The 26,827-nt window shown below is 46.4% G+C and overlaps 1 protein-coding gene across 2 annotated transcripts in view; it reads right to left on the bottom strand.

Annotated features, from left to right (window-relative positions):
• LOC119816825 (desmoplakin) overlaps positions 1 to 23,575 on the bottom strand; it is a 46,525-nt gene extending 22,950 nt beyond the window's left edge. Inside the window, exons 1-7 of one of the 2 annotated variants that reach the window (XM_038333803.1) lie at positions 23,048 to 23,575; positions 10,132 to 10,234; positions 7,435 to 7,583; positions 6,361 to 6,535; positions 2,415 to 2,543; positions 1,451 to 1,501; positions 189 to 350 (exon numbers count right to left, since the gene is read on the bottom strand). In XM_038333803.1, coding sequence (XP_038189731.1) covers positions 189 to 350; positions 1,451 to 1,501; positions 2,415 to 2,543; positions 6,361 to 6,535; positions 7,435 to 7,583; positions 10,132 to 10,234; positions 23,048 to 23,244 — 966 coding nt within the window. In that variant the 5' untranslated portion in view covers positions 23,245 to 23,575. The remainder of the gene's footprint in view (positions 1 to 188; positions 351 to 1,450; positions 1,502 to 2,414; positions 2,544 to 6,360; positions 6,536 to 7,434; positions 7,584 to 10,131; positions 10,235 to 23,047) is intronic. The other variant, XM_038333804.1, reaches the window with a different exon arrangement.
• Between the last annotated feature and the right edge of the window lie 3,252 nt (positions 23,576 to 26,827).

The following is a 26,827-nucleotide window of genomic DNA, read 5'->3' as shown; positions in this document are numbered from 1 at the left end:
TGCATGCACATGGCACACAGATACACAAGCAGGCAAACACATAAAACTAAATAAATCTTCCATCACAGAACAGTATTCCTAAGGTTAAATTACAAGTGGCTGATCAATTTATTTAAAAGATCGCTCATCCTCCCCCACCCACCACCCCTGCCAGCAACAGGCTAAAGGCAAGGCGGTGGGGCTCTTACAGAGAAGGCCTCCTGCTTCTGAGCGATGTTTGTGTTCTTGTCGCTCCAGTCATACAGCAGCTCCTCCTCCTCGCAGTCATTGATCCACATGATCTCGCGAGAGGTGGCCTGGATGATGTTCTGCAGCTGGCGCAGGTGGTCCATCCTCTCGAAGGACGCTTTCTGCAGACAAGCACGGGAGCAGCGTTAGGATAACAGCGGTCTCACGGACTGTGCAGACAAACCTGTGTCTTTCCTTACCCAGACCATCTGAGGCCAGGTAAAACCTCTTAACCTGCTGCATTCAGCTGGTGTAGGAGAAAGGCCCTGTCCAAATTTGTGACGCTTGTGAGCTTATGGCAATCTCCGACTCAGATATCCTAATTCCAAAGGGTCACTCTCATCTTTTTCTCCCCCGGTGCTGGAGAGACTCCTGGTCTCCCTCATGCTCTATCTCCAGCCTCTGAAGACTCTTGATTTAGACAATGATAAGTGAGGCCAGCCGGATGGCTCAGCGGATAAAGCATTTTCTGGACAAACCCGGTGACCTGAGTTCAATCCCCAGGACCCACCCAAAGTACTGACGACAAAGTTGTCCTATGACCCCCATAGACATTGACACGCACATGTATGCACACCCCAATTCTAATAAACAAAACGTTAAAAGATAATGATGTTTGGGTTTAATAATTTTAGATAATTAAGGGGAACTAGACTCCGGTAAATCGAGTGTTTTCTCTTAGGTAAGTCGCTTTGCCCGCATAAATTTAAGGTGCCATCAGTGTTATGCCCATTCCGACGGGAAAAGTCATGTGCTCCCAGTAGCCACACTATTTTAAAAGCATTGTGACCAGCAGGGAAATATGGAAAAGGCGAACCTAAGAAAGCACAATTAGAAGAGTGGAAGCCTCTGCTTAGGAATGATGGCAGGCTGGCAAAATCTGTGGGGAAAACCTGTTTTGTCTCTGTTTATATTTGCTCAAAAAGGCTGCACTCCTTTATCACCCCACACCCATCTAGCAAAGAGTCATCGGTGTGAAATTTAACCAGAAAACAGAAAACAGAGCAGTGCTAGGCACTGCCTTCAGCAACAACCAAAACAAAGCCTTCGAAACGTCACTTCTAAAAGAAAATCAGCAACAACAGAATGATCATCCGTGAACACTGGAGCCAGTGAGTGTCCAGGCTCTTCGGTGAGCACTAAGCCACGTGTGTGGTCCACCAGAGATGCTGGCCACTTGAGGAACTGAACTGATTTGGCAATAAAGGCTAAATGGGCTTACCAGCAGGTTTTCATATTCCTCCTCCAACTGGTAGATTGCAGACTTCTCGCGCTGGGAAAAAAAAGAAAGTGCGGGTAATTATTCCGTTCCCCTCGTGGAGTTCTATAGAAAGTAGAGCCCCTCTGTGCCTCTTTGTAAGATGCTGGCCTCAGCTCCCTCAGAGAAAAGATGCAATTGCTCTATGAAGTCCTTTGCCCACAGTGACCTTTCCCTGGATGGTTTGAGAGCCCCTTTCTGGACATTCATGCCTTCTCCACAAAGTAGATATTTCATCACTTAAAGACTTGCTGAGGAAAATAGACTCTTGGATCCTCCGGTCCTTAGAGACTTGAAGGAGAAAGCTGAGCAGATACTCAAGTGGGCAGGAGTAAGGTGTAAATTGTAAAAGAGGCAGAGTAAAGTGAAAATGAAAACTCTGGTTTAAGTTTTACTGCTAGTGATTTCAGGGAAGGGGCAGTGGGGACAGGACACAGGGACACTAGTGAGCGTCGAGATCCGACTACCGTCTTGTGCTGTCACCCCGCACTTGCCCCAAGTCTGATTTTTATCCAGCACAGGAGAGGCATGAGACACAGTTTCCTTCGGACAAATGTGACTTTAGTCTCACCCAGAAGGGAACTCACGGAGTTACCAGCAATATAAGCTACATGCTAATTTCATTTTCTTCTGATAGGTGATGCTTTGCTTTCTACAGTAATGGTCTACCTACCACCTCCCCAGAGACTTATTCATAAGCCGTAAACTCGTGCTATCCCGTACGAACTCAGCATTTGGTTCAACTCCTTCTCCGATTCCCATAAATCTGTTTCCACTTCTCTTTTACACAATGAAGTTTGTTTTTTGGTTTTGTTTTGTTTGTTTTAATTTCTAGTCTCTTGGAAAGAAAACAATAGCTGTGTGTTTCAGACAGATTTGCCTAAGTGATACACCCTGCTAGCGACCCCAGGATGAGCGTGAGGAGTACCAGGTCGGCTTTGATTTTGTCCAGCTGCCAGCGGTAGTCGCCAATGGCGTTGTGGATGCTCCTGTGGCTGTTGATGTGCTCTTCCACTGCGGCCAAATCCACGCCCCAGGCCATCAAGTCCATCTCTGCCTGCAGAGAGAGGGTGGGGCACACCCTTTATTGTCCCGCCTCCTCCACAGACTCATTTCTCTATAGCGTCAGGGAACAAGATAGCATGCACAGCTCTGCTTCAGAAAAAAACAACACAAACAACCACCCAGGAAGCTAAGGCAGGAGGATTGCTCGAGCATAGGTGTTCAAAACTAGCCTAAGTACACAGAAGGCCCAATCTCAAAAAGGGAGGAAGGGAGAAAGGGAGGAAGGGAGGGAGGGAGGAAGGAAGGGAGGGCGGGACCAGATAATAGTATAAATATGATACATTATAAGCACTAACAGACATCTCTTGATTCAAGCATTTTAAAAGCGTGTCAGAAATCATTAATGACACAATAACGCACTGCCTCTCAAACTAAATCACTAACCTAAAAAAGTTGTCATTGTTTTCTCTTAGGTGGCCGTGAGGCTACACATCCAGCCCTAAGTAATGCTGATGAATGTTATATAGTTAACTGCTGGCTCAGAAATACAGCACATTAAAAACCCCTTTCAAACCATAAAAACTCTATGGTCCACTTCAAAGGGAAGTTCCTATGCAAACTCAAGACTCTTCATTCTGATTAACAATACAAGGATTATGGGCTTACATTTGCTTTTTAAATGTGAAACCCAACAAGATTCATCACTTAAATCTGAAATTTAAGAATGTTTCACGGTAAGAATCAAATATCTGGCAAGTTTCATTCCGGTCCAGTCCAGCGTCTCTTCCTCCTTTTGCATGAGCACATGTAAATGTCTAAATCACCTGTGTCATCTCTCGGGCATGCCAAGGGCAAACATCCCAAGCTGGGTAGGCAGCAAGAACAGAACGCAATTGTCCTAAGCCACACCCATGTTCTTAGTGCCCTTGGCAAGGCTTCAGAGAGGAGCCCTTCCAGAATCCGAGAACTGAAGCTGAGCAAGAACTTTGCCCTGGTCTCCTGCAACTGCAACTGCCCATGCCTCAAAGCAGAAACAGCAGGTGCTCCGCTGGGAAGGCAGAGATGACCTGGGGCCAGCTCACATAGATCATTACCTGCCAGGTGTATAGTATCTGGCCCGCCCATCAGCAGAAGCCCAGATCAGGGAAACAAAGCAGAAACCCGGCAGGGAGATGTGTGTCTGCCTCCTGAACACACGGCTGGGGAAAGGGCTTCTCTTATCAGCTGAGGCCCCAGCTGGGTCTCCTGGGAGCCATAAAGAATGCAGACTATGTGTGGGGGAGGTGGGCTGGGAAGGGAAAGGCCACACAGAATCCCAGCAAGCCTACAGCAGGAATCAAAACAGCTCTTAGTTTGCTCAGAACCCTGAGCCACCTGACAATATTAAAAGCATGGTTCACGGAGGGGTGTTAGAAACTGATGGAACAATATGTGTGTGTGAGAACGTCACTTCCTGAAGTTTAAAGATGTAGAGATTTTTCTACCAAATATTTTGTTTTAATGTGTGTGGTGTGTGTGTGTGTGGCTGTGGCTGTTGTTTGCCCATTTGTTGGTGTTGGAAACAGAGTTTCCCTATGTAGCCCAGGCTGAAATTATAGGCACACCCAGCTCTGGAAAGAATTCTTACAGTACTACGCCCACAGGTATACTGAAAATGACTAACTCTGAGCTGTCACTTACTATAACTGTCACACCGTCTCAGAAGACATCAGGGGATATGACGTCTCATAATTACTTTGGTTCAAAGTTTGTCCTGCCACTAATCAAGGATCCTTGAGGGTACAGGCCAAGCCCCGTGAATTCAAGTCTTCCTCAGGACTGAATACCACTCTCCCCCAACTCCTGAGCAAGATTTTATTATAGCTCTCACAAGGCGATTATTTGGCATTTGACGTGTATCTTGTTGCCATCGATAATATTCATGTTCATAACTACGGACCATAATTTTTGAGCCCTCAATTTCTACCATGGTGCCAATATAGATAAACCCTCAAGAAATGTGTGTTCAGAGATGGAGGTCAGGGCCTGGGCAGCTCAGAGCCATCCTGAATTCCATAGCTAGTTCAAGGCAGCCTGGGCTCTATGAGACCCTGTCTCAAAAAAAAAAAAAAAAAATAGAGAGAGGGTTTCAAAGACTTGCGGGGAATCTGAAGACATGCAAACAAGTTTATAGTTAAGTTTCTGAGATAATCGCTGTTTCTCCACTGTGTACTCCACCTTCCAGAAGAGTTTATGGTCTTCATAATAAAAATGGATTTGGGGATAGGTGTGGTAGAACACGTTATAGTCCCAGTATCTTGGAAGATGAGACAGGAGGGTCACAAGTTCAAGGCTCACCTAAGCTACAAAGCAAGACCCTGTCTCAAAAACAAAAGCAAATAAGGCCTGGAGAGATGGCTCATGGGTTAAGAGCCCTGATTGTTCTTTTAGAGGACCTGGGTTTGATTCCCAGCTCCCACATGATGGCTCACAACCCTCTGTAAGCCCAGTTCTAGGGGATTCAGTGCCCTCTTCTGGCCTCCGTGGGCACTGCATGCATGTGGTACACAGAGATATATGCAGAGAAAACACCATACACATAAAAAAAAAATGAAAAGAAGTCGGGCAGTGGTGGCGCACGCCTTTAATCCCAGCACTCGGGAGGCAGAGGCAGGCGGATCTCTGAGTTTGAAGCCAACCTGGTCTACAGAGTGAAGTAGCTAGTTCCAGGACAGGCTCCAAAAGCTACGTGGAGAAACCCTGTCTTGAAAAACCAAAACCAAACAAACAAACAACAACAAAAAAAAAAAGGTAAGTGGAAAAAATAACCGAATGAGTGAGTGTATGAATGATTAGTGGCAAAAGAAATCGCCACACAAGAATACACCCAAAGCCTTTAAAGGCTGGGTTGGTGTCAGTGGCACTTTGCCTGTGGTCCTAGATATTCTGGAGGTTGACCCGGGAGAATGGCTTGAGTCTGCATGTTCAAGATTAGCCTGGGCAACACGATTCAACACAGACTCAAAGAAGGAGTAGGGGGCAATGGTAAAATAGCTAAGAAATTTTAGAACCACTTAGAAATTGGTCCAACAATTAATCAAGTTCTTACAGCATTACATAACAATCTCCCCCACAATGTATCATTCTAACGTATCCACGTCTCAAAGAAGGATGGCTCAGTAGAAGGTTTTCATTATAAAATTCCCATCTACATGATTATGGCATGTTTCCCTGGCCACCTGTTCATTATCGGGCTTAATTACTACATAAAACAACAAAACAGTAATTAGCATTGAAAAATACTTTGTAGAAATTCCAGTTGCAGGGAAAGGCTCAGCACATCCTTCTGGTGCCATGACTTGACTTCACACCCACACGAGTGACATGAGCCTTGCACAGCTGGACAGCTGAACTTCAAAAAAATCACCAAAGGTGTGGAGGAGGGGACCATGAGGGAGCCCACACCAGAACACCCAGTGTCACCGTGTCCAGCTCTTCCTACATGATAATATTTTATAACTTATTTTTTAATTTTAATTTTTCTTGCTCATGTGTTACTATTTCAAATTAGCCATCAAAGAGTTCTTCCTTCCCTCCCTCCCTTCCTTCCTTCCTTCCTTCCTTCCTTCCTTCCTTCCTCCCTTCCTTCCTTCCTTCCCTCCCTCCCTCTCTCTTTCCCTCCCTTTCTCCCTCCCTCCCTCTCTCTCCCTCTCTCTCTCTTTCTTTCTCTCTCTTTCATTTCAATTTATGATACAGATGAGGCCAGTTGCATCTCAGACAGAACGACCCCGTGACTTAGCAGGTTGCTGCCACTGAAGGCCTGCGGTTGAACTACCTGGGTTCATGGGTCTGAGAACCAGCACACATGGGTTTGCCTGGCCGCCACTTACCCTCTGCTGCCTCATCCAGCCCAGACACTCGCCGGTGAGGCGCTTGGTGAACTCATCCCACCCAGAGCCGCTCTGGCAGGTGTAGCCTCCGCCTCCCTTGGAGCTGGCCCTTCGGACGCGAGGGACGCTGATGGCCTTGTACAGGGCTCGCATTTGCTCCTGAAGCTGAAGCAGTCTGAAAGGGACGGCAAACGACGATGTCGTCACAAGAAAACAGCCTACGAAATCCCTTCCCTGCGTTTCCTTTGGGTCCATCTACAGCCAATGGGGGTGCATTGGAGGATTTTTTTTTCTTTACCCCATGACCCCCAACTTGATCACTTGATGGAAGTATCAATGCTAGAAAGCCACTCGCACCCTAAAACGTCATGAGAAGGGTCACTGCCTGTGCCTAGCCTCGATTTCTTGAGTTCCATCCAGGAATTCATCTTTCTAGTACCCCGGGCCTCAACAGCATGGGAGCAAATTTGTACTACACGTCTCTGCCATGGAGTGGTCTCTTCCAACTTCAAGAGTCTCACTTGACTACACAAAGCTTGGTACTAGCCTCTGGAAAGGTCAGCTGCTGCACCGGAGGCCTCTGCTGCCGTCTAAATGGAGGGAAGGCTCATGACCCATTCAGCCTCTCAGACCATCATAGAATTTTTACAGCACTGGGGACTGAACCCAAGGCAAGTACTCTACCACATCCTTTGTCCTTCTTTAAAAAGCAAAAGCCATTTGATTAATTAATTAATTGATTTTGAGCTAAGGTCTCACTAAATTGTCCAGGCGGGCCTTGAACTTTTGATCCTCCTGCCTCAGCCTCCTGAGTACCCAGGATCTCAGGGCTCTGCCTGCTACCATTCCAAGAGGAGATAGAGTTTTTGAATGGTTATTTTCTTGCGGGTCTATTTAATTCTCGTAGCATCTCTGGGGTCCACAAAAGACAAAGATTGCAGTTTTATATTTGAAAGGGATAACACTGCAAAGCTCCAAGCAAGGGAGATGTTCTTGTAGCATGTAAGGGCTTCCTCTGGAAAAAGCCTGAGGTCACCTGCTGGAGGTCCCCCAACCATGCTCTGCAGACCATACCTTTTCTGATAAGCGTCACAGGGCTGGCCCATCTGCCGCATCTCCCGGATCAAGTTATCTGTGATTTCCATCTGATCGTTGGCCTGTGCGAAGCACTCGTCCAGCTCCCTACTCCGGGCCAACTGTATTCCATCTCCATACTTAAGTTCCTAGCAGAAGGGATTTGCATGAAAATGTGTAAACTTGTAACGAAAAGTTTCGCATGAGTCAACGAAAGATGGTACAAACCCAGTATAAACTGCTTATTTCTAACTGAGCTGAGCATGGTGGTACACACGCTTAATTCCACACCTTTGGAGACTGAGGCAAGAGGATCGGGAGTTTGAGGCTGGCCTGTACTATACAGAGAGACTCTGTCTTAAAAACAAACAGAGCCAACGAAATGGCTCAATGGGTAAAACTGCCTGCCACCAAGCCTGGCAATCTGAGTTTGATGCCAGGCACCCTCATGGTGGAAGGAGAGAGCCAACTCCCGGATGTTGTCCTTTGACCTCCACACTCATTCCCTGACACTCACTGACATACACAAGCATGTGTGTGCGTGCACACACACAAATGTAATTAAAAAAATGGTCCAAAACATTATATACATAAATATGTATGTATATAATATGTGTGTGTGTGTGTGTGTGTGTGTGTGTGTGTGTGTGTGTGTGTGTGTGTGTGTATTTATATGTGGGGTCAGTTCTTTCCTTCCAGACTTATGCAGGTTCCAGGAATCAAGCTACAGCCGCCAGGCCTGCACGGCAAGAGCCTTTACCCACACCCAGTCCCTGTCTACCATGCTTTGACTGAGCTAAGATGGCTGGACCATTTCCAAGGTAGGCCTTCTAAACACCGCTGAGCCTTCCCTGTATGACAGAGGAACAAAGCTTTCTAGCTTTTTAAGAAAAAAAAAAAAATGACAAACTACAGCTGTGTCAGATGCCACCAGTGGAGGGGGCTGGGTGCCAGGTGCCAGGTGCGTGAAAGCCTCTCCCCTCCCAACCCCCCCACTTCAGTGCCATTCAGAGGTTTGTTCTCCATCTTCCTCTTGCTGCTCTCCTCCAGCGGCAGCCAAACGAATCTTCCTTCTGTACACAAAGGCTAGCCAGTGTGATACCACTTCCCAGGCACTCTTTGTAGTATTCGAATGCATGTCAATAGAAGTAAACTGGGAGGCCGGGCAGTGGTGGCTGGCGCCTGCTTTTAATCCCAAGACTCAGGAGGCAGAGGCAGGTGGATCTCTGTAAGTTCGAGGCCATCTTGGTCTACAAGAGCTAGTTCCAGGACAGGCTCCAAAGCTACAGAGAAACCCTGTCTCGAAAAACCAGAAAAGAAAAACAAGAAAGAAAAAGGAAAGAAAAGAGATAAACTGGGAACCCTACGGCATTACACTGTGGGTAAATGTACCCATGGTCACCACAAACTAACACACAGGGCTTCATGCATGCTCTAAATTGAGTGCTGATACTCCTATCTGCTTTGGATGAAGGAGTCAGTCAGTCAGTAGGTAAGCGACTGGACTGACCCCCAAATCCGTTTACCATGAACTGAAAACTTGTATTTTCCTCCTCTCTTTCCCTCCGGCTCTCCTTTGCTATACCATCGATCCCTCTGGTTCACTGGGAGAGTTTCACTACGTAGCTCAGGCCGGCCTCAAATTTAGCATCCCCCTGCCTCTGCTTCCTATGTGCTGGCTGTGATCACCAGCATGGAGCAGCACACACAAATGGACATAGTCTTTGAGTTGGGCGCTATGAGAATCTACACAGTATCTAAATTAAAAAATTAGAACATTAAGATAATCTTCAAAAAGGAAAAAAAACCCATAAATTTTCTGGCTTAAAATGCCTGCAGTGTGGCAGGCTCTGGATGCAATCCAAGCATTAATGTCAACCCGGGGGAGACTAAATCTCAAGTCCTGTGCTGAAAACACACATCCCTCATGAGGAAAACAGAAAAGGTGACTACCAGCCATCATTCTCAAGCCAGTTTTTAGAAAATCCAGAACTGCTGTGAGCGCTACAGTGTTTTAAAAAGACTTAGGGCCGGACAGATGGCTCGGTGGTTAAGAGAACACACTCCTCTTCCAGAGGATCCAGGTTCGATTCCCAGCACCCACAGGGCTGCTCCCAACCACTGATAACTCCAGTTCCAGAGGACCTGAGTATCCTTCTGGCCCCAGTAGGCATCAGGCCTGTGGAGCACAGACATACACGCAGACAAAACACCCAGACACAGAAGATAAAAGTCAAAATAAATCTTTTAAGAAGTGAGAACTTCAAGGGGTGACTAATTGTTACATGTGATTAGTGGATGAATAGGTTATCTTTGGAGTGGATCTGTTACAAAAGCTAAGTTGGCTAGAAGTAGTGAGTGCTCTTTGTCTGTTGCCATGTGATGCCTTCTGCCACCTGGGGACTCTGCCAGGAAGGAGGTCATCGCCAGACGCTGCCCTGAGCTTGGGCCAGAACCAGGAGCCAAACCAAGCCTCTTTTCTTTTATAGTTCGCCCAGTCTGTGGTGTTGTTGCTAGCAACAGAAAAGAGATTAAGATACTACCCCTGCCTCGTCTGGTCTGAAAAGACCATCGCAGGACACTAATAATGTGAGAGACCCAACAACAGGGATGTGCAGGCTGTGGCGAGGGCGTAAGCTCCTCAGAAACCAGCGTGGGCCAGGACCGGACTCTGAAGAGTGAGAAGAGAGCATTTACCGGCTGGGCGATCAGCTCCGCCCGCATCAGATAGTCCGCGCAGTTCTGCAGCAGCTCCTGGATGGTGTTCTGGTTCTGGTGCCTGGACATGGTGCCAGTTTGACTGTGGAGATAAAGAAAACAGACAGGAGATGATTTTATCCATCTTAAAAACATATCAAACTTTCATAAAAGTTGCACAAACTGGCCCAGATGTGGTTCTGTGATCCCCACTCCACAATTGCTCACACATCCATGTTTCCCCCCATGAATATGTGTGTGTGGTTACATCACCCTTTCCTGACCCATTTGACAATGACAGTGCCCTCTCACACCACATTCCAATGTATATTTCCTAATAATGAAGACAAATAGTGATATAAACCACGGCACAATTGTCCAAGTCAGGGAAATTAAAATGGGTATCATACTATTTTTTTTAACCTATATAGAACTTTGTGTTTTGTTTCGTTGGTTTTGTTTGTTTGTTTTTGAGACAAGGTCGCGCTGTGTAGTCCTGGCTGGCCTGAAACTCACTGTGTAGATCAGGCCGGCCTTGAACACATAGAGCTCTGTGTCTTTGCCTCCCAGGAGCTGGGACTAGAGCTGTGAGCCACCAAGATTTCATAAATTAACTCAGAAATGTCCTTCGTAACAACAATTTCTCCTCAGGTCAAAGATCTAATCCAGAACAACTTTCTGACGTGCAAACACACATGAGCAGCAACTGCAGCCAGTGACCTCATCAGTCTGTCACTCCCACTCCCTCCCGACAGTCAAGTCCCCGGCTCATGTCCTTCTATGGCAAGATGTCAGCAGGTCAAGCACAGAGAACTGAGATGTCACTAGCAAATCCAGTCATAGGAGAGCAGGAGACGGGAGCAAAGTTGACTCTACAAAAGTATTTTCCACATTCGCACCAAGAGGCAGGAAGAACGAAGGGATCATGGTATGGGGGAAAGATGGCAAATTTAAGCATATTGCGTCGCTTTCAAGATAGCCCCTGAGTAGAAGTTTCTTCCCACAATGAGGCTCATTCTACGTCAATTTGATGATATGAGTCCAGCTGCAGGCCTGCCTACTGCGGCTTGTCTTAAGAGAGATTTAAAGCACATCAAACTGTATGTAGTGTGTGTGAATGGGTGGATGAAGACGCTACAAGACGCTGAACTTCGGGGGTAGAGAGTTAGCTTAGTGGTCAAGGGCATTCACCCCTCTTGCAGAGGGCCTAGATTCAGTTCCCAGTACCCACACTGGGCAGCTCATACGGGAAGTGTCTGTAACTCCAACTCCTGGGCTCAGACACCCTCTTCCGACCCCCAGGAACATCTGCATATCCATGCATATACACATACTTTAAACAAATTTCAATTGCTTATCGGGCTTCGGAGGCACCTGGTCCTTCAGTTACCTCCGATTTGTACCAGTTTCTACCTGTTCGGTAACTCTCTACCAAACTGAGATCTGTGTGTGTGTGTCCCTCTATGTCTTGTTTAAAAAGGTTTATCTAATTTTTAATTATGTGCCTTAGTGTGTGCAGAGCTGTGTGTGCATCTGTGCACTTGAATGCAGGAGGACATTTGATTCCCTGAGACCGGTGTTACAGGCGGTTGTGAGCTACCCAACATTGGTACTAGGAACTGAACTTAGGTTCTCTTCAAGACCAGTTGATGCTCTCAACAACTGATCCATCTCTCCAGCCCACCCTGTAGATTTTAAAGAAAGAATGCCACTGTTAAAAGAAACGGGGCAGCCGGGCGGTGGTGGCGCACGCCTTTAATCCCAGCACTCGGGAGGCAGAGGCAGGCGGATCTCTGTGAGTTTGAGACCAGCCTGATCTACAAGGGCTAGTTCCAGTACAGGCTCCAAAGCTACAGAGAAACCCTGTCTCGAAAAATCAAAAAAAAAAAAAAAAAAGAAAAAGAAAAGAAACAGGGCGTTGAGCTAGGGGTTCAATTCAACGACACAGCCCTTGCCTGGCATGTGCCCTGGGTTATACAAGCTTAGCATTGGGAAAAAAACTTAAGAAAACAATAGCTATAACATACCCAGATGGGGAGGCCCACATGAATGTGGGAACCTCTCCCACAGTGCCTGACTACACATTACCACACCACAGGAAAGCATTTTCTTTCTTTTTTTCTGCTACCTATTTGGGGTTCCTCCCTGCAAGCAAGGCTCCCCAACAAGCCAGCACTAGCTGGATGTGGGTGAGGATCCCAGCTTTCCCTGGGAACCACTCCCAAATGACGACACTGGCTCCTTGAGGCAGGCCCAGGCAGCGCACGGCCTGAGCGTCCACCTGTCAAAACCTGGACAGCCTCCTCCCCTCCCGCACCGTGAGTACAACCAGTCTCGCTTCCGCTCGGCATTACACAGGAAATCTGGCACAATTCCCACACCGCTGGGTCGGAGACAAGATTACATCTGTTGTCCTGACTTGTACAGAATTCCAGCTGCCTTAGAACACTTTCCCAATGTACCTGCCAGGAAGCAGGAGGAAATGTAAGGAACAAAGGGAAAAAGAGAGAAACACAGGGACTTCATTAAGAATTCTAGGACAAAGAAGAAATCACAAAGGACATTTGGGAGGCTGGGGTAAGAAGATGGCTTGGGTTCAGGAGTTCAAAACCAAGCTGGGCAATAGTGAGATTTCACATAAAATAAAAAAGGGAGGGAGGGAAGGATTAGATTAAGTCCTGTATAACTACATTTGTTTTCTTTATTTTTCTTCCTTTTTCTCCCTCCTTTTACTCTTTTGGTTATTTGAGACAGGGTCTCACCCCATGGCCTAGACAGGCCTGAAACTCACTATGAAGCCCAGGCTGGCCTCATTCTCATAGCAATCCTCCTGCCTCAGCTTACTGAGGACTGGGATTCACAGCCAACTTGTTTTCTTCACTAAAAGGTGAGTACCTTCCTTCTGGAACGTTTGGGAAAGTTCTGTTCAACAAGGTGGCTCAAACAGCGATGTCCACAGAGAATGCAACTTCTAGGCACATGAATAAGAGTTGTCTCTCCACAGAATAAAAGTCAGACTTTCTTAACTGACTTAACAAGGTATGCCACAGTAAAAACTGCAATAACCTGAGCCATAAGACAGATAATTAGGGCACCTGGGTATGGCATGCATTAGAACTTTGTACCAGCTTGGCAACTTCCCTGTAAATCAAAATCTACTTCAGAATAAAAATGTATTAAATAGGGGTTTTGGCTGGTAGAGGATGTGCATAACATGAGCAAGGCCATGGGTTCAATCCCCAGCACCGCGCACACACAACACACAAAATATATACAGACGCAGGAAGTTAAAACTCAATTATGAATAAACATATCCAGAGTGCCATACACGTTTTATGTCAGTTTATAAGGTGAAATTCTTTGGACCACAAAGCATAAATTCTGGAGCTTCTGAAACCCCACTATTAGGCAGGACACGACACTCACAGGTGAGTTGCCACCAGGGAGTTGGGGCAATCACACTGGGTGAGAGCAGCCAGGTTGCTCAGCTTCGTTTTGCCCTCGTAGTGTGGAAGACAGTTAGTTCTATTACTGGAGATCTGTTGGATCCTACCTAAGACAAGACGTCTGACCCTCTCTCCCTGCCCACACGTATGTGAACAGTCTTTACAAAGGTGGACTTCCGTGTGCTGTTAATAACTCTAAACAGCTCTAAACCCTTTCCTAAAGGACTTGCATGTGTTCACCAAATGCCCTGGCTACACGAACCTGGATTTTGCCTTGCATCTTAGTAGATGAAGAGGGATACACAGAAATCAGGTTTCTTTAAAACTGAAACAAACAAAGCAAAACAGGGAAAGACTAAATTGTTTGAAGAGTGAAAGTAAGAACTCTTGCCATTGTTTTCTGCCTACTTTACTATATCCAAGTAACCGAGCACTAAGACTCTCAGCAAGATGTCTGAAACCTTGGTGAGAACTAAAATCTATGTGTTGTTGAAGTGGCTTCTCACTCTGTAGCACAGGCTAGCCCATAAGCCACGATATAATCAGGCTGACTTCAAACTCATGGTACTCCTGCCTTGGCCTCCTGAATGCCGCAGTTACAGCCACGGCCAGGTGTGAATCCTGTTTCACTGTAGCCTCTATTTTCACAGGACCGAAAGCTATCGTTTTTCCTGTTCATACATATATATGAATTAGGTGATGCCTAGTCTATAAAATGAGGTACAATGAGAGAATAGTGATAACAAAACAGAACTGTCATACTTAAATGTAACAACGCATTGTAGTAACGGGCATTTCAAACGTGAGAATGTTTGTTTCTAGAGTCATCCAGTTTTTTGCTTGTTTTGCTTTTTGTATGTTGGTTTTGAGACAGGACCTTCATGTGTAACCAAGGCTGGCCTCCTACTGTCACGGCAACCCTCCTCCGTGACAGTCTGTTGAGTGTTGAGAGTGCAGGAGTGAGCCACTCCCCTCACCCTACTTATCTATTTATTTTTTGAGACAAGATCCCATGTTCCCACTTTGGCCCCAAACTTGGTCTGTGGCTAAGGGTCAACTTGAATTTCTGACCCTGCCTCTCTCTCCCCAGTGCTGGGATTCCAAGCATGAGCCACCACTCCTGCCTAATGTCCGTTTGGTGGTTTTGGACAGTGGTTGACCAATAGGCAACGGAAAGAGCAGAAAACAAAGCCATGGGTAGCAGAGAGGAGTCTTATTATCTCATCCTTAAAGGAAGCCTCCTTAGCCAGTGTTGGAAGCAGCTTCAGGAAACACACTATTTTTTCTTTTTCTTTTTCTTTTTTTTTTTTTTTTTTTTTTTTTTTTTTTTTTTTGGTTTTTCGAGACAGGGTTTCCCTGTAGTTTCTAGAGCCTGTCCTGGAACTAGCTCTTGTAGACCAGGCTGGCCTCGAACTCAGAGATCCGCCTGCCTCTGCCTCCCGAGTGCTGGGATTCAATTTTTCTTTTTTCTTTACTTTTTTTGGTATTAGGAATCGAACCCTTGTCTTGAAGCAAGTTAGGCAAGTGTTCTACTGCTAGCTTATATCACGAGTTACTTGAGCTTACTCTTATCCAGTGTACCTTGGCGGCCCTCTTTCTCCACCTCTGAGTGCTAGGCTCAAAAGGCTATGCCGCCACACCCAGCTTATGTGGATGTACCCAGGGCTCTGTGCATGCTAGGCAAGCCCTCTGTCAACCAAGCTTCATTCCCAGCCCAAAGTGACAAGCTTATAAACCACATTCGGAATTGAACTACGTTCCACTTAAAAAGATGTGTTTTGTTTTATAGACACTGAAGGTAAAAGATATGGGGGGGGCGGGGGAGAGCTCATGTGGGTTCAATGATAAGACTATTGATGGCTAAGCTAAAATTGATAGATATTCTTGGGTAATTAAAGAGTCAACCTTAGAAGATGAACTCTTCCGACATTGTTTTATCTTCAAACTCAGAAAGACAAATGACTCATCCCGCACAGAACCTGCCTGTGCAAACATTTTTAAAAATTCATTCTAAAACTTGTTTAAACAAGAATAGCTCTAAGCTTTTGTAAAAGGATCCCTTCATCAGTGGTTAAAAGGAAAATGCGCTCTGGAGTTCAGTCCAAAAACAGACCACACAATTGTGTATGTGAACAGCATCCAGCTATGTTTTATCTCAGCATGTTCAAATAACATTCATTTTTTTAAAAAAGGAAAAAGACTCCAAAATTAGCTATCTTAAAGCATTTGTTGAACATCTGCTTCTAGAATATAATACGAAAAAAATGATGACAGACACAAATCATTTCAAGGCAAAGTTGTGTTGCTTTACAAAATAACTTTGTAATTATTGCTCATTGGCCATCCATTCTACCTTACTAGATTTCTTTCTGTGTGTACACAATCTTCCATATGTTACAGCTTTCCTTCCTCTCTCCCTCCCTTCCTCCTTTGTGCCATTTCAGGTCTTTTAGGTATGCCCGAAATGAAGTTGAATATCTGTCTGTATTCAGATTCATCGAATAACGCCACCCCCCAAAAACCTCAGTAAATGTCTGTGGGAAATTGCAACTCTTATCTTCAGGCCTAATCAATTCTCTTTATAATTTTCAAAGTGGTCTTTCATGTATCCTACATTGTTAGCTTCTTCCAAGAATCTTAAGTAAAGCAAAACAAAAAGTATAATTTTAGCCTATCAACGCTGAACTCACTCAACACTCTCGCCATCAGTTGGATTGTTGGATGGCCATTCCTCAGGAGTGACCCAATGACACCTCTTCCCTGGGGCTTACCCACACTCCTGCACGGACTTATTTACACACAGGTGTGGATACCCCACACTTTCATCATCTTCCCCTCCTACAAGCACTTAACAACACAAGGCTTTGCATACTGCCTGGCGCTTGATGCCTGCTTGTTGGGCTCAGTAGAGCGGAAGAAAAACAAAGGTGAATATGTGACTATTTGATGACATTAAACTGATCTCCCTGATTGAGAAGCTCAGCCAGGGAGTGTTCCCAGTCGCTGTTCCCATGCAACAAATGAGGGGTAAAGGACTCTTTCCGTACAGGTTTAGATGACCAAGTCTCCTCTGACCTTAAATTTTGTCCCAGTATAAGAACTGTGGCCGAGTGGTGGTAAAAGGCACTCGGTGGCTCACACATTTAATCCCATCTCTCGGGAGGCAGAAGCAGTCCTGGTCTACAAAGCTAATTCCAGGACAGCAATGGTTACATGAAGAAACCCTGTCTCACAAACAAACAAACAAAAACCGTGAGGGCAGTAGTCCAATAAAATGCCCATCTTCTTTTGGGGTGGTCCTCCACCATTTACTACACGTCATGTGGCTACTGCAGATGAAGGGACAAACTGGTCACACCTGCCACAACCTTCACAGAGACCAGAGAGTTGGTACCAGGGGAGCTCACTCCCAGCTGTATAGTCTATGACTTTATAACGAAGCCGGCATACTACTCCAGCTGCTTGCCTGACTGCCTGCATCTCTAGCAGGTGGGAAACCCCCCTCTGCGGGGGGTGAGGCTTAGGTGTGCAGTTAGGTCTACCGAGGGCTGTAGAAGTAGACTTCAGGGGCTCTGCCTGTGGTGGCTGCTCCTGATGTTATGGTGTGGCTCTGAAATTTCTTTTTTATGCTACCGTCTTTGCCCCAAGCTATTACTTTCAGAACAATGTGCAGAAAAAAAGAAGACAAGGAACAACAGGAAAACAAAGAAACAATTGTGGATTCATACATTGAACTTCTGCTGCATCCTTTGTGAAGACATGCAATTTCTATGCTGCAATAGAGTCATTAAAATAGTGTATTTTAAAAGGGAAGGAGGAAAGAGGGAACAGATTGGGTATTAAGTATGCAGCGTCCGGGAGTCCTGTAAGACTCAAAAACAACTTTCAGGCAATGAGGTGAGAATGATGTGTTTTAGCAGCACAAAAGGATTCTTGAAGGAGTAAGAAAATTCAGAGAAAGAGGTTTTCCTTAGCTGTTTGTTTTTATTGTTCAGTGGAAATGACACCAAAGTATTTGGTTCTTACAAATTCAATGCCAAAATAGAGATTTCTGGTTTGAAATATTTTCCTATGTGAAAACGTTTATTTTATTGAACCTAAAAAAAAAAATCATCTATATATTGTCCTGTCATCCCTGAGGATGTCAGCTCCTTCTTCCCCAGACGGCAGATAAAACCGGAGGTGAGATGTTTATGTGTCAAAAATCTTATTTCCGTGCAAAACCTTCAACTGTTTGCTGTTACTTCTCACTAACGGGTCCTATGCTGATGAAATGTAGCCTTCTCGTCCATGGTTGCAAAGTAAATGGGCCCCTCCACCCTGTGGTGAGGTGTAAATTGATGTCTGAACTAGCATGTCCTAGGATGTTGCTTCCAGTGATGGCTCATTGTCTTGGTGTCTTGGTCTTGGGATCTCTGGGGCTGTGGCTTCACACCCAGCACCTCCTCTGATCATTTCCAGTTTCTAAGAGTCAGGGTCACTGGGACCCAGGAAGATGGAGGAGGAGGAGAGCTGAGCAGGGAGCAGAGCTCCCAGCCACTCATCCAGACAGAACACTTCTAAAATCTTCTAGAAGTTCCTCATCTGGAAAGACTGGTTACCCGAGCTAAGGTGGATTCTCAGAGTCACACCCAGCTTCTCTTTGCTCCACCTTAAGAAGTCAGCGCTGAGACATCAGAACATCAGCAGATCTTCTCTTCCCAAGACATTTCAATCTCCTGAACTACAATCACACCATGCCCATGTTTAGAAGAAAAAAAAATAAACTACTGTTGAAAGCTGTTTTGTTCCATTAAAAAACAATCAGACAGCATCATAATACAGAATCAACAATTAGTCTGTGTAATACAGAATCATGTTGGGTGGGGGTTTTCTAAACACATGAAACTCCTCAAAAGGACATTAACAAAACAATGCATTAGAAAATAAGTATCTCACCGAATGCAGAATGAGGATGCAATAGAATTAAAATGAAGTCAAAAGCTGTATTGGCTAGAAAAAGGTTGCAGGTAGAAAAGATGAATTTAACGACAGAGGTCTGATTTTTGCTTGGCTGGCCTGATGATCTGGATAATAAATTAAACCACTCTTTGGCTGCAAGACCTTGGGCAAGTGTTTTCCCATTTTAGCCTCAGTTCCCCATCTGCAAACTGTGATGTTGGTGGCGAGGTTTGTGATTACATGAGGCGTGCATAATATCTGGCTTATCGCAGGTGTCTAGCAGGTGACGGGAGCTATTATTAACCATGGATCTAATGTTTTATAAAATATACAATTTACCCAGGCTTAATAACAATGCCAACGTTATCTTCCATATATTGAATTTACCTGAAACTTATTTTGCCATCATATTAAAAAATTAGAATATGCATCCTCTGAGTTACCTAGGCTCTGAGCTCTGTCCTCAGGTTCTCCTAATATCTCACACCAGGTGAAGCGTGACCCCACCACCTGGGCAGTGTCTACTTTCCCATATGGCTTGCTGCACTGCCCACACCCAGATTTCCCTTTCGTCCTCCTGCAGTGGGGCAATGGCCGTCTCACCCAGATTTCTGACAGGTTCACACAGGGCACTACCCTCCTCAGAGCAGCCACAGAGGGAGCCCTCCTCAGGCACACAGACCACCACACTTCCCGGTGCTAGAGAATGGAGGAGAGTCTGGCGGCAACGAAAACCTGGCATGGATTCCATCTCTAGCCAAATCCCTCCACCAGGCTTTCCCTAAATCCTTCCTCCTTTCTCCTTACTGTTTTCCACTTTTCAGTGAATGTTCAACAAGGAGCCCACTCCACACACCTCTTGAACTTTGCCCTTGCTCTCTACACCCGCCTGTACCTGCTGAATTACTACACTAAGTAAACACTGCTTTTTTATAAAGTCTCACCAAGGCCCCCCCATGACAGATGTTATCTCTACCTGTGAAAGCTTTGAAGCTATTTTCATACCTCCAGCTTGTGTGTGCTCTTGTGCGTGCATGTGTGCATGCGTGTGTGTGCATGTGTGTGTGCGTGCACGCGTGTGTGTATGTGTTGCAAGGGAGGCAAGCCAAGTCCTTGAGATTGCTGGGCAAACACTACAGCGCCAGGCTATACCCTCAAGTCTACCCTTTCGTATCTTTGTAGTTGTATGGTCTGGAGCACACACCCCTCTCATGTTTGCTCATCTTAATTCTCCATAAACTTCACACATGCATGAAATGCTCAGAAAATACTTCCTAAGTCAATGAAAAACTGGAATTTTACATCTATTAACAAGTAACAACAGGCCTGTCCAGTCTCGAAGTCAGTGTGGGAAGACTCAGGTGAGGTTGGGTAATCCTTAGTTTAGAAGCTTGTTTCTGGTTAGTTTTGGTTTATTTTATTGCTACTACTTTTATTATTATTTTGTTTTTGCTGTGCTGAGGACATAGTATGCTAAGCAAGAGCCGTTCTCCTGAGCCACATTCTCAGCTCCTGTTTTGGTTGTGAAATAATGAGATCTGGACAGCAATAAGCCTTGATATTACAACCACATATTTCTGAAGCTGAATGCCTACTGCTTTTAATCCGTCCACAAAAATCTACACTTGGATTGGTGGAAGAGCTGAGAATGAGATTTGGTTATTTTGGTGACAAATATATTTTAGTGATCACTATTTCATTTTAGCTACAAGAATAAGATTCCAGAAATTCTGTTTTCATTGAAAGGAGCATTAATATGATGTCTTACAGAAAGAAATCCAAAATTTATTTTCAAAATTCAGACCTTTTATATTACCAAGTGTATAAACTCTGCTAAGAGGAACACAAGGAAAAGACAAAGTAGATATGGGTCCCATCTAACCTAAAGTAAACCCGGGACAGAAGAGGGAAAGAAGAGGCTGTTGCAACGTAAACGTGATCTAACCCTGTTGTGAAAATGAGCAAGAGTTAATAATGAAACGGGGACAGAGACACTCCGAGGCGGCTTCAATGGCAAAAAGAAGATCCGAGTTCTCTACAGTGACTGGTTTACATAGGAAAGAGCCACACACACTTAACTTCAAAAGTCACCGACCGAATTCAACCCGTCGACACAAGTAAGTTTAAACTCAACTCGCAGTTTCTAAACGGAGTTTCTGTACAGAGAGGAAGAAACAAATACTTATTAAATTTTTCACTGTTCACTTAGCAGAGGTCTCCGACTCTCTCAGGCAGACAGGGCCTCCCTACTTCTGCAAAGTCTAGGCAATGAACAATCAGCTCCCTCCACGCAAAACTAAACCGCGACCAGAAAAACAGGTCTGGGTGCACGGTCCGACTCCCCACTCAGCCTCCATTAATTGAAAATGCAGAAGTCAGCACTTATGGCCATTTTCTGTTCAGCAGCCCCAGGACAGGTCCAACAGGCTTGGGGGAGGGGGCTCTATCACCTGGGACTCAAGAGAAGAATGGCAGGCTCTGATTCAAGGTCCACCCCCTGACGCAGCATGACCAACATCCATCCTTAGGGGGATAAAATCCTTTCTCAAAGTGAGGTCATTTTCCACTTTGGTCTGTTTTCCCTTCCAGAAGCTATAACGTTCGACAGGCTTATAAACAGGCTTTTCTTTGGGGGGGGAGGGGGAGAACACAGAAATACCATACAAGGAAAAACATCATTCCTCCACCAAATTAAATGTTTTAAGGAAGAATCCCAAGGAAACATGTATCTTTACACAGCTCACATATCAGTGGATAAGTTAAAAATATTACTTCTCTATAAAACTTCAAGAAGCCAAGGAAGTAAAATATCCAATTGCTAGGCACTGAGGGTTGTCAGTTTAAGAGGGATAGGGTGTAGATCAGGAGGACACTTGCCTACTGTGTGCAAGGCCTTGGGTTTGATTCCCAAGACAGCAAAAATAACAAAAGATAAGAAAGCTAGGCTAGTAGAAGCAGACTAAATAATAAGATTAATAATAATAAAAACTTGGTTCATAAAGTGCTGAGAAGAACTAACTACTAAAGAATTCCTATGTATTAAAAAAAAAAAAAAAGGAGGACGCGGGGGCTCCATAATTCCAGGAAGGCTAAAACAGAAAGTAAATTTGAGATTTAGATGGCCGGCCAAATTTTAAAATAAACTTTTAAAAACCAAGTTTTAAAACCTGGTGTTACCGGACACAATCGTTCGTGGGAAGCAAAGATCTCTAAAAATGAGGAAAGGTACCCTGATGCTCGAGAAATAAATAAAGTTAAGGAGAAAACAGGTTGCTACTGGGAGGACTGTCCGGTCTCTAAAACTGCTTGCAAAACAAAACTCCAGCGGAGCCGTCAGGTTTCTCCTCCTCCGCCTGCGGCCAGAGCGCTGCGGAAGAATTAAGGCAGTGGGAGAGCCACCTCTTTCCCAGAGGCGCGAGCAGGGTTGGGCTGGGAAGGGGCGGGTCGCAAAAGTCCCACGGTTCACGTGGGCTCGCAGAGATCTGCTCTAGGGACTGTGTGAAGGGATGCTCATTACCTTCTCCCACCCACCCGTGACTCCCTGGCTGTATTTCCCCGACGGTCCCGTGAGGAGGACCCAGCCCTTTGTGCCGTGGGTTCCTCTGCGGTTCCTTGGCCTGGGCGCCACGGTGCTTTCTCCAGGGTCACCCTCTCATCCAGAACTTGAGCCCACTCTCTACAGATCAAAGAGATGACTAATACTTATTACAAAGTCGCTCAGGAGACGTCTCCGCTAGATTTTTTTTTTGTTTGTTTGTTTGTCTTTTTAAAGAGGCGCGGAGCCTCGCGTGCGATCGGGGTTGCCAAGTGACCGGAGTGGGGAAGTGGCACCCCGCGCCCAGAGGCCAAGCCTGCAGAGGAGCCCCGTTTGCGGGACAGAGGAGTCTCAGGCCGGGCGGAGGACGCAACTTCCATGTAAATGCCCTCGGGTAGCCAAGTAACCTAAGCACCACCGCTGCCATAGCCCTGGAGCAACCATAAATTGTGAGTCCCGAGTCCCTCCAAGGCCTTCGGACGGCAAAGGGGACCCCGCCCCTCGACAGTTTACTTTACTTTGTAAGCTGCGTTTTGTGGTCTCTGCCCAGCATTGCCTGACCTCCCACCTGCCGGCTGGAACAAAGGCGACCGCAGCCGGGACCACCGAGCAGGGGACAGCGGGGGGGAGGGGGAGACGGGGAAGGACACCACGGAGGAACCTGTGTCCCTGCCGTCTACAGCTCCCCTTCACAGTGGAGACGGGAAGGAGTAGGCGCCCCTAGGGCCACGCTCTAGGACAGAAGCCAGGTGAGGTCCGTGGGACCCGGCCCAGGCTCACGGTGAGGCAGTTGCCCGGGTTGCCCGGGCACACCCACGCTCCCTGGTCTCAGTGGAGAGCGCTGGGCGTCTGGACACCCGGTCCTGCGCTTCCGTGACCTGGGGCAGAGCACTTTCCTAGCCTAGACCTGGGTTTCCTGGTCGGCCCCAAAGGCGGGGCCCCTCCCTGGCCCAAGATCCAGGACTGAGTTAGGCGGCGGCAGGCGGGTACCCACCAGTAGCCGTCGGAGTTCTGATCGTTGACGGTGCAGCGCCGGGTGTAGTACATCCTGCTGGTGCCACCGCCCCCGCCACCGCCACCGCCGCCAACGCCGCCACAGGTCATCTCATAGCGCAGGTCAGGGCCGGACTCCGCGCGGGTCATGCGGCCCAGCGTGTTGATCCGCGGGTGGGAGCCGCCGTTGCAGCTCATGTCGCCGGTCACTCGGAGAGCAGCTCAGCACCGCGGCACACGCGAGGCGCTGCCTCGGACCACACGAGGGGCTCCCGGAGAGGAGCGCGGGGCGCGGGAGGCTGGCGAGGGCGCTCAGCGCTCCAGCAGGGCGGAGACGGGGACGGCGACTGGCTGGACGCGGGAGCCGGACCGGAGCTGTGGCTCGGAGAGCGGCGAGGGCTCAGAGGAGCTGGGTCGCGGCTGGGTGTTGGTGTTGGTCGAGGCGGCGCGAGTCTCCTCCCCGCTGGCACCAGGCGCCGAGGCCACACCTGGCCGGTTTCTTCCCAGGGCCGGGTGCGGCCGCCTCGCCTCCCCCGCCCCCCGCGTGTCACCGACGCCTGGGGCCGCCCTCCCCAACCTGCGGCTCCGCCCTGCGCCACCTAAGCCTGAGCAGCCAAGAGAGGCGGGCGGGCCTGGCCACCCGACCTCCTCTGGGCGCCTGGACCGCAGGAGACTTGCTCCAGCACTAAGTGTCCAGCTCGGCCACGGTGGCCCACCTTTTGGGGACCCTCTACATACCAGGGGCGGAAATAAAGTCGGCTGGAAGGGACGACTCTAGTGAAACATTAACTTTTTGCTTATTCCGAGGAAGCCACGCCAGCTTCTATTTAAATTGCCCCAGGAGTTCGATTTCTGTTGCGTAAAAACAGTTTTTACGGAGAATCCCCAAAAGGTCTTCTCCAGAAATAACTTGTGGTGAGGATAAAGACATTTCTTCCGCTGTTTTCCATTGAATTACAGAACAATAAAAGTTAGTTTCTTTATTTTCCCTTTTGACTCTCGTTTTTACAAGAAGCTGTGAAGATTTAAAACACAGGACCTAAGTTTTCAACCTGGTGTTGTTTATAATCCTGGCACTCCCGAAGCGGGACTGAGTTCAAGGCTAGGGCTACATACAAGGACTTTGCCTCAAACAGAAACCAGACACGGCCTTCCATTTTGCTAAAAGAATCATGAGTGTGCTTGCCATAAACTCCTGAGCCCCAACCTGGGTCCCTTTCTGTGCCCTGAGAACCGTGGACAGATAGCGTCGCAGATGAGTAAGCCCAGTCAGGACATTCTACCGATTTGTTTCAAGGCCACTCCCAGTGAGTAGACAGTGTTAACTAAACCTTAGTCTCCATGAAGTGGCTTTAGATACAGACTCAGTACACTGGACTGTAAAAGCTGTTTGGATTACTTGGGACAGCTTGGATAACAACGCTTAAAGAACTTTGTAATAAATATTCCTCATCTTCCTAAATAATGCCAGTTAGTTTTCCTGGTTGTTCACTGTATTCTCAAATGCTTATAAACTGGCTAAAGCAACCCAAAAAGTAAATATCAGCTGGGTGGTGGTGGTTTTAATCCCAGCACTTGGGAAGCAGAAGCAGGTAGATCTCTGTGAGTTCGAGGCCAGCCTAGTCTACAAAGTGGGTTCCAGAACAATCAGAGTTGTTACATACAAAGACCCTATATTGCAAAAAATCAAAATATTAATAACAATAATAAAGATCAAACTACCCTGACATGGGGGAAGGAAAAAAGGAGGAGTTCCTAACTGCCTAAATGTGTGTCATAGCTACTTCTCCATTGACACCTCAAACTTTTGGACACGAATTCTGACAACAGATCTTGCTTGTGCTTCTGTTTCATTATTGGCCGGAGCAGACCCACTTAAATCCAAGGAAACAAACACACCATGAGGTAACAGTTTAGTCCTGTTAACACCCCCACTAAATTCTTCTGCCATCTCAGTTTCTTCTCGTTTCTAATAAAGACTTCACCTGGCCAAAAAAGCGTAGACAAAGCTGCTTTCTCAGGAACAGAATCAGTATCTGGTAGTCAGCCTCCGCACAAACAGCCCATAACATCCGCAGACATTTGAGGTGTCAGTAACTAATGCAGAAGGTTTGATTTGGGATGTTTTTCTCTCTTAAACATCGTGTTTGTCCAGCAAATAACTATAACACACGGTATGAAAGGGCTGGTATCAAAGGGAACAAAAGACAACACAAGCACATAGCGACAGTCCTCATCAAAGCTATAGGAGAACTTCAATTGAAACAGTCAGAGAGCCCCTTTCTCCAGTACTAAAAAGGATATACAACTGACCTGGGAATTCACCTTACATACAAGCCATTTATCTGCAAAAAACACCTCACAGCAAGAAAAACCCTTTTCAGCCAAAGGTCTGAGCGCTCACATTGGCTCGTCAGGAGCCAGGCTCCCCACACCACAATTGATCAATCTATTTGCAAAGGGGGAAAAAAAGTGAAAACCGCAGCCCACCTGATGTAGATTTGTGACCATCCTTGCTTCCTGACCTACCTCACTGCATCTTGCTCCTCTTCTGGTCCTCCCAAGAATATCGTGGCTCTAAAACTGACCAAACATACCTGCCTGTGAAGATGGTGATTTCGTTTATCTTTTTCTGGGGCGAGTCAGATAGATAACAGGATGAAATAAGTAGGTTGACCTGCTAGGAAGATGGACTCCAGACATACACACAACATTAGTTGTTTAGGCTGGCTCATACCATGATAAACGTTGAACATGAGAAGGCCATCGTTCTGACCTTTGTGCTATTATAATTTACTCAGCCAAGGATGCAGCTCAGAAAATGGAAATCGCAATATCTGCCTTGCCAACCGTCTGTAGTGGACCAGAGATGAAGTACCACATGGAATCGTTCTTAAGAATGGAAGCTGTAAGCCGGGCGGTGGTGGCGCACGCCTTTAATCCCAGCACTCGGGAGGCAGAGGCAGGCGGATCTCTGAGTTCGAGGCCAGCCTGATCTACAAGAGCTAGTTCCAGGACAGGCTCTAGAAACTACAGGGAAACCCTGTCTCGAAAAAAACCAAAAAAAAAAAAAATGGAAGTTGTAGGCTGCAGCCAGGATGTAAAATAAATAGATGAGCCAGGTGGTGGTGGCGCATACCTTTAATCCCAGCACTAGGGAGGCAGAGACAGGCGGATCTTTGTGAGTTTGAAGCCAGCCTGGTCTACAGAGCGAGTTCCAGGACAGACTCTCCAGAGCTACAGAGAAACCCTGTCTCAAAAAACTAATACTAATACTACTACTACTACTACTACTAATAATAATAATAATAATAACAATAATAATAACAATAATAATAACAATAATAACAAGTGATGAATAAAAAGAAATAATGGAAATTGTATAAAAAACTTAAGGTACTACTCACTGAACCAAAACTCTTGGCTAGGTATGAAGTTTTAGTGTTTCCATCTTGATATCTTCTTGTTAACATACATTCCTATGATGAGCCATATTGAATATATAGCATGGACCAGCCCACAGGCTCAATGCTAGACACACGAAGGTAGAGAAGACACAGCCCTTGTCCTATAGAACATCAAAATCTGCTTTAGGAAAGCGACCACAACAGAGCATCGCATATGCTATTCTATTCCTGGAATGGTGGGGACACAGTACAGGGCTGTAAACCCTGTTTCTTACAAATGGCTTTTCAAAGTACAGGACTGGAAGTCTGGAAGTCCTCACTAGGCAGGCTGACTGAGGTCAGCTATTTTTTTCCCTGCCACTTGTAGATAGCTT

Source organism: Arvicola amphibius, chromosome 6 (assembly GCF_903992535.2).
Source record: "Arvicola amphibius chromosome 6, mArvAmp1.2, whole genome shotgun sequence".
NCBI classification, from domain to species: Eukaryota; Metazoa; Chordata; class Mammalia; order Rodentia; family Cricetidae; genus Arvicola; species Arvicola amphibius.
The sequence above is the reverse complement of the archived record's forward strand: the minus strand, read 5'-3'. Positions and strand labels throughout refer to the sequence as shown.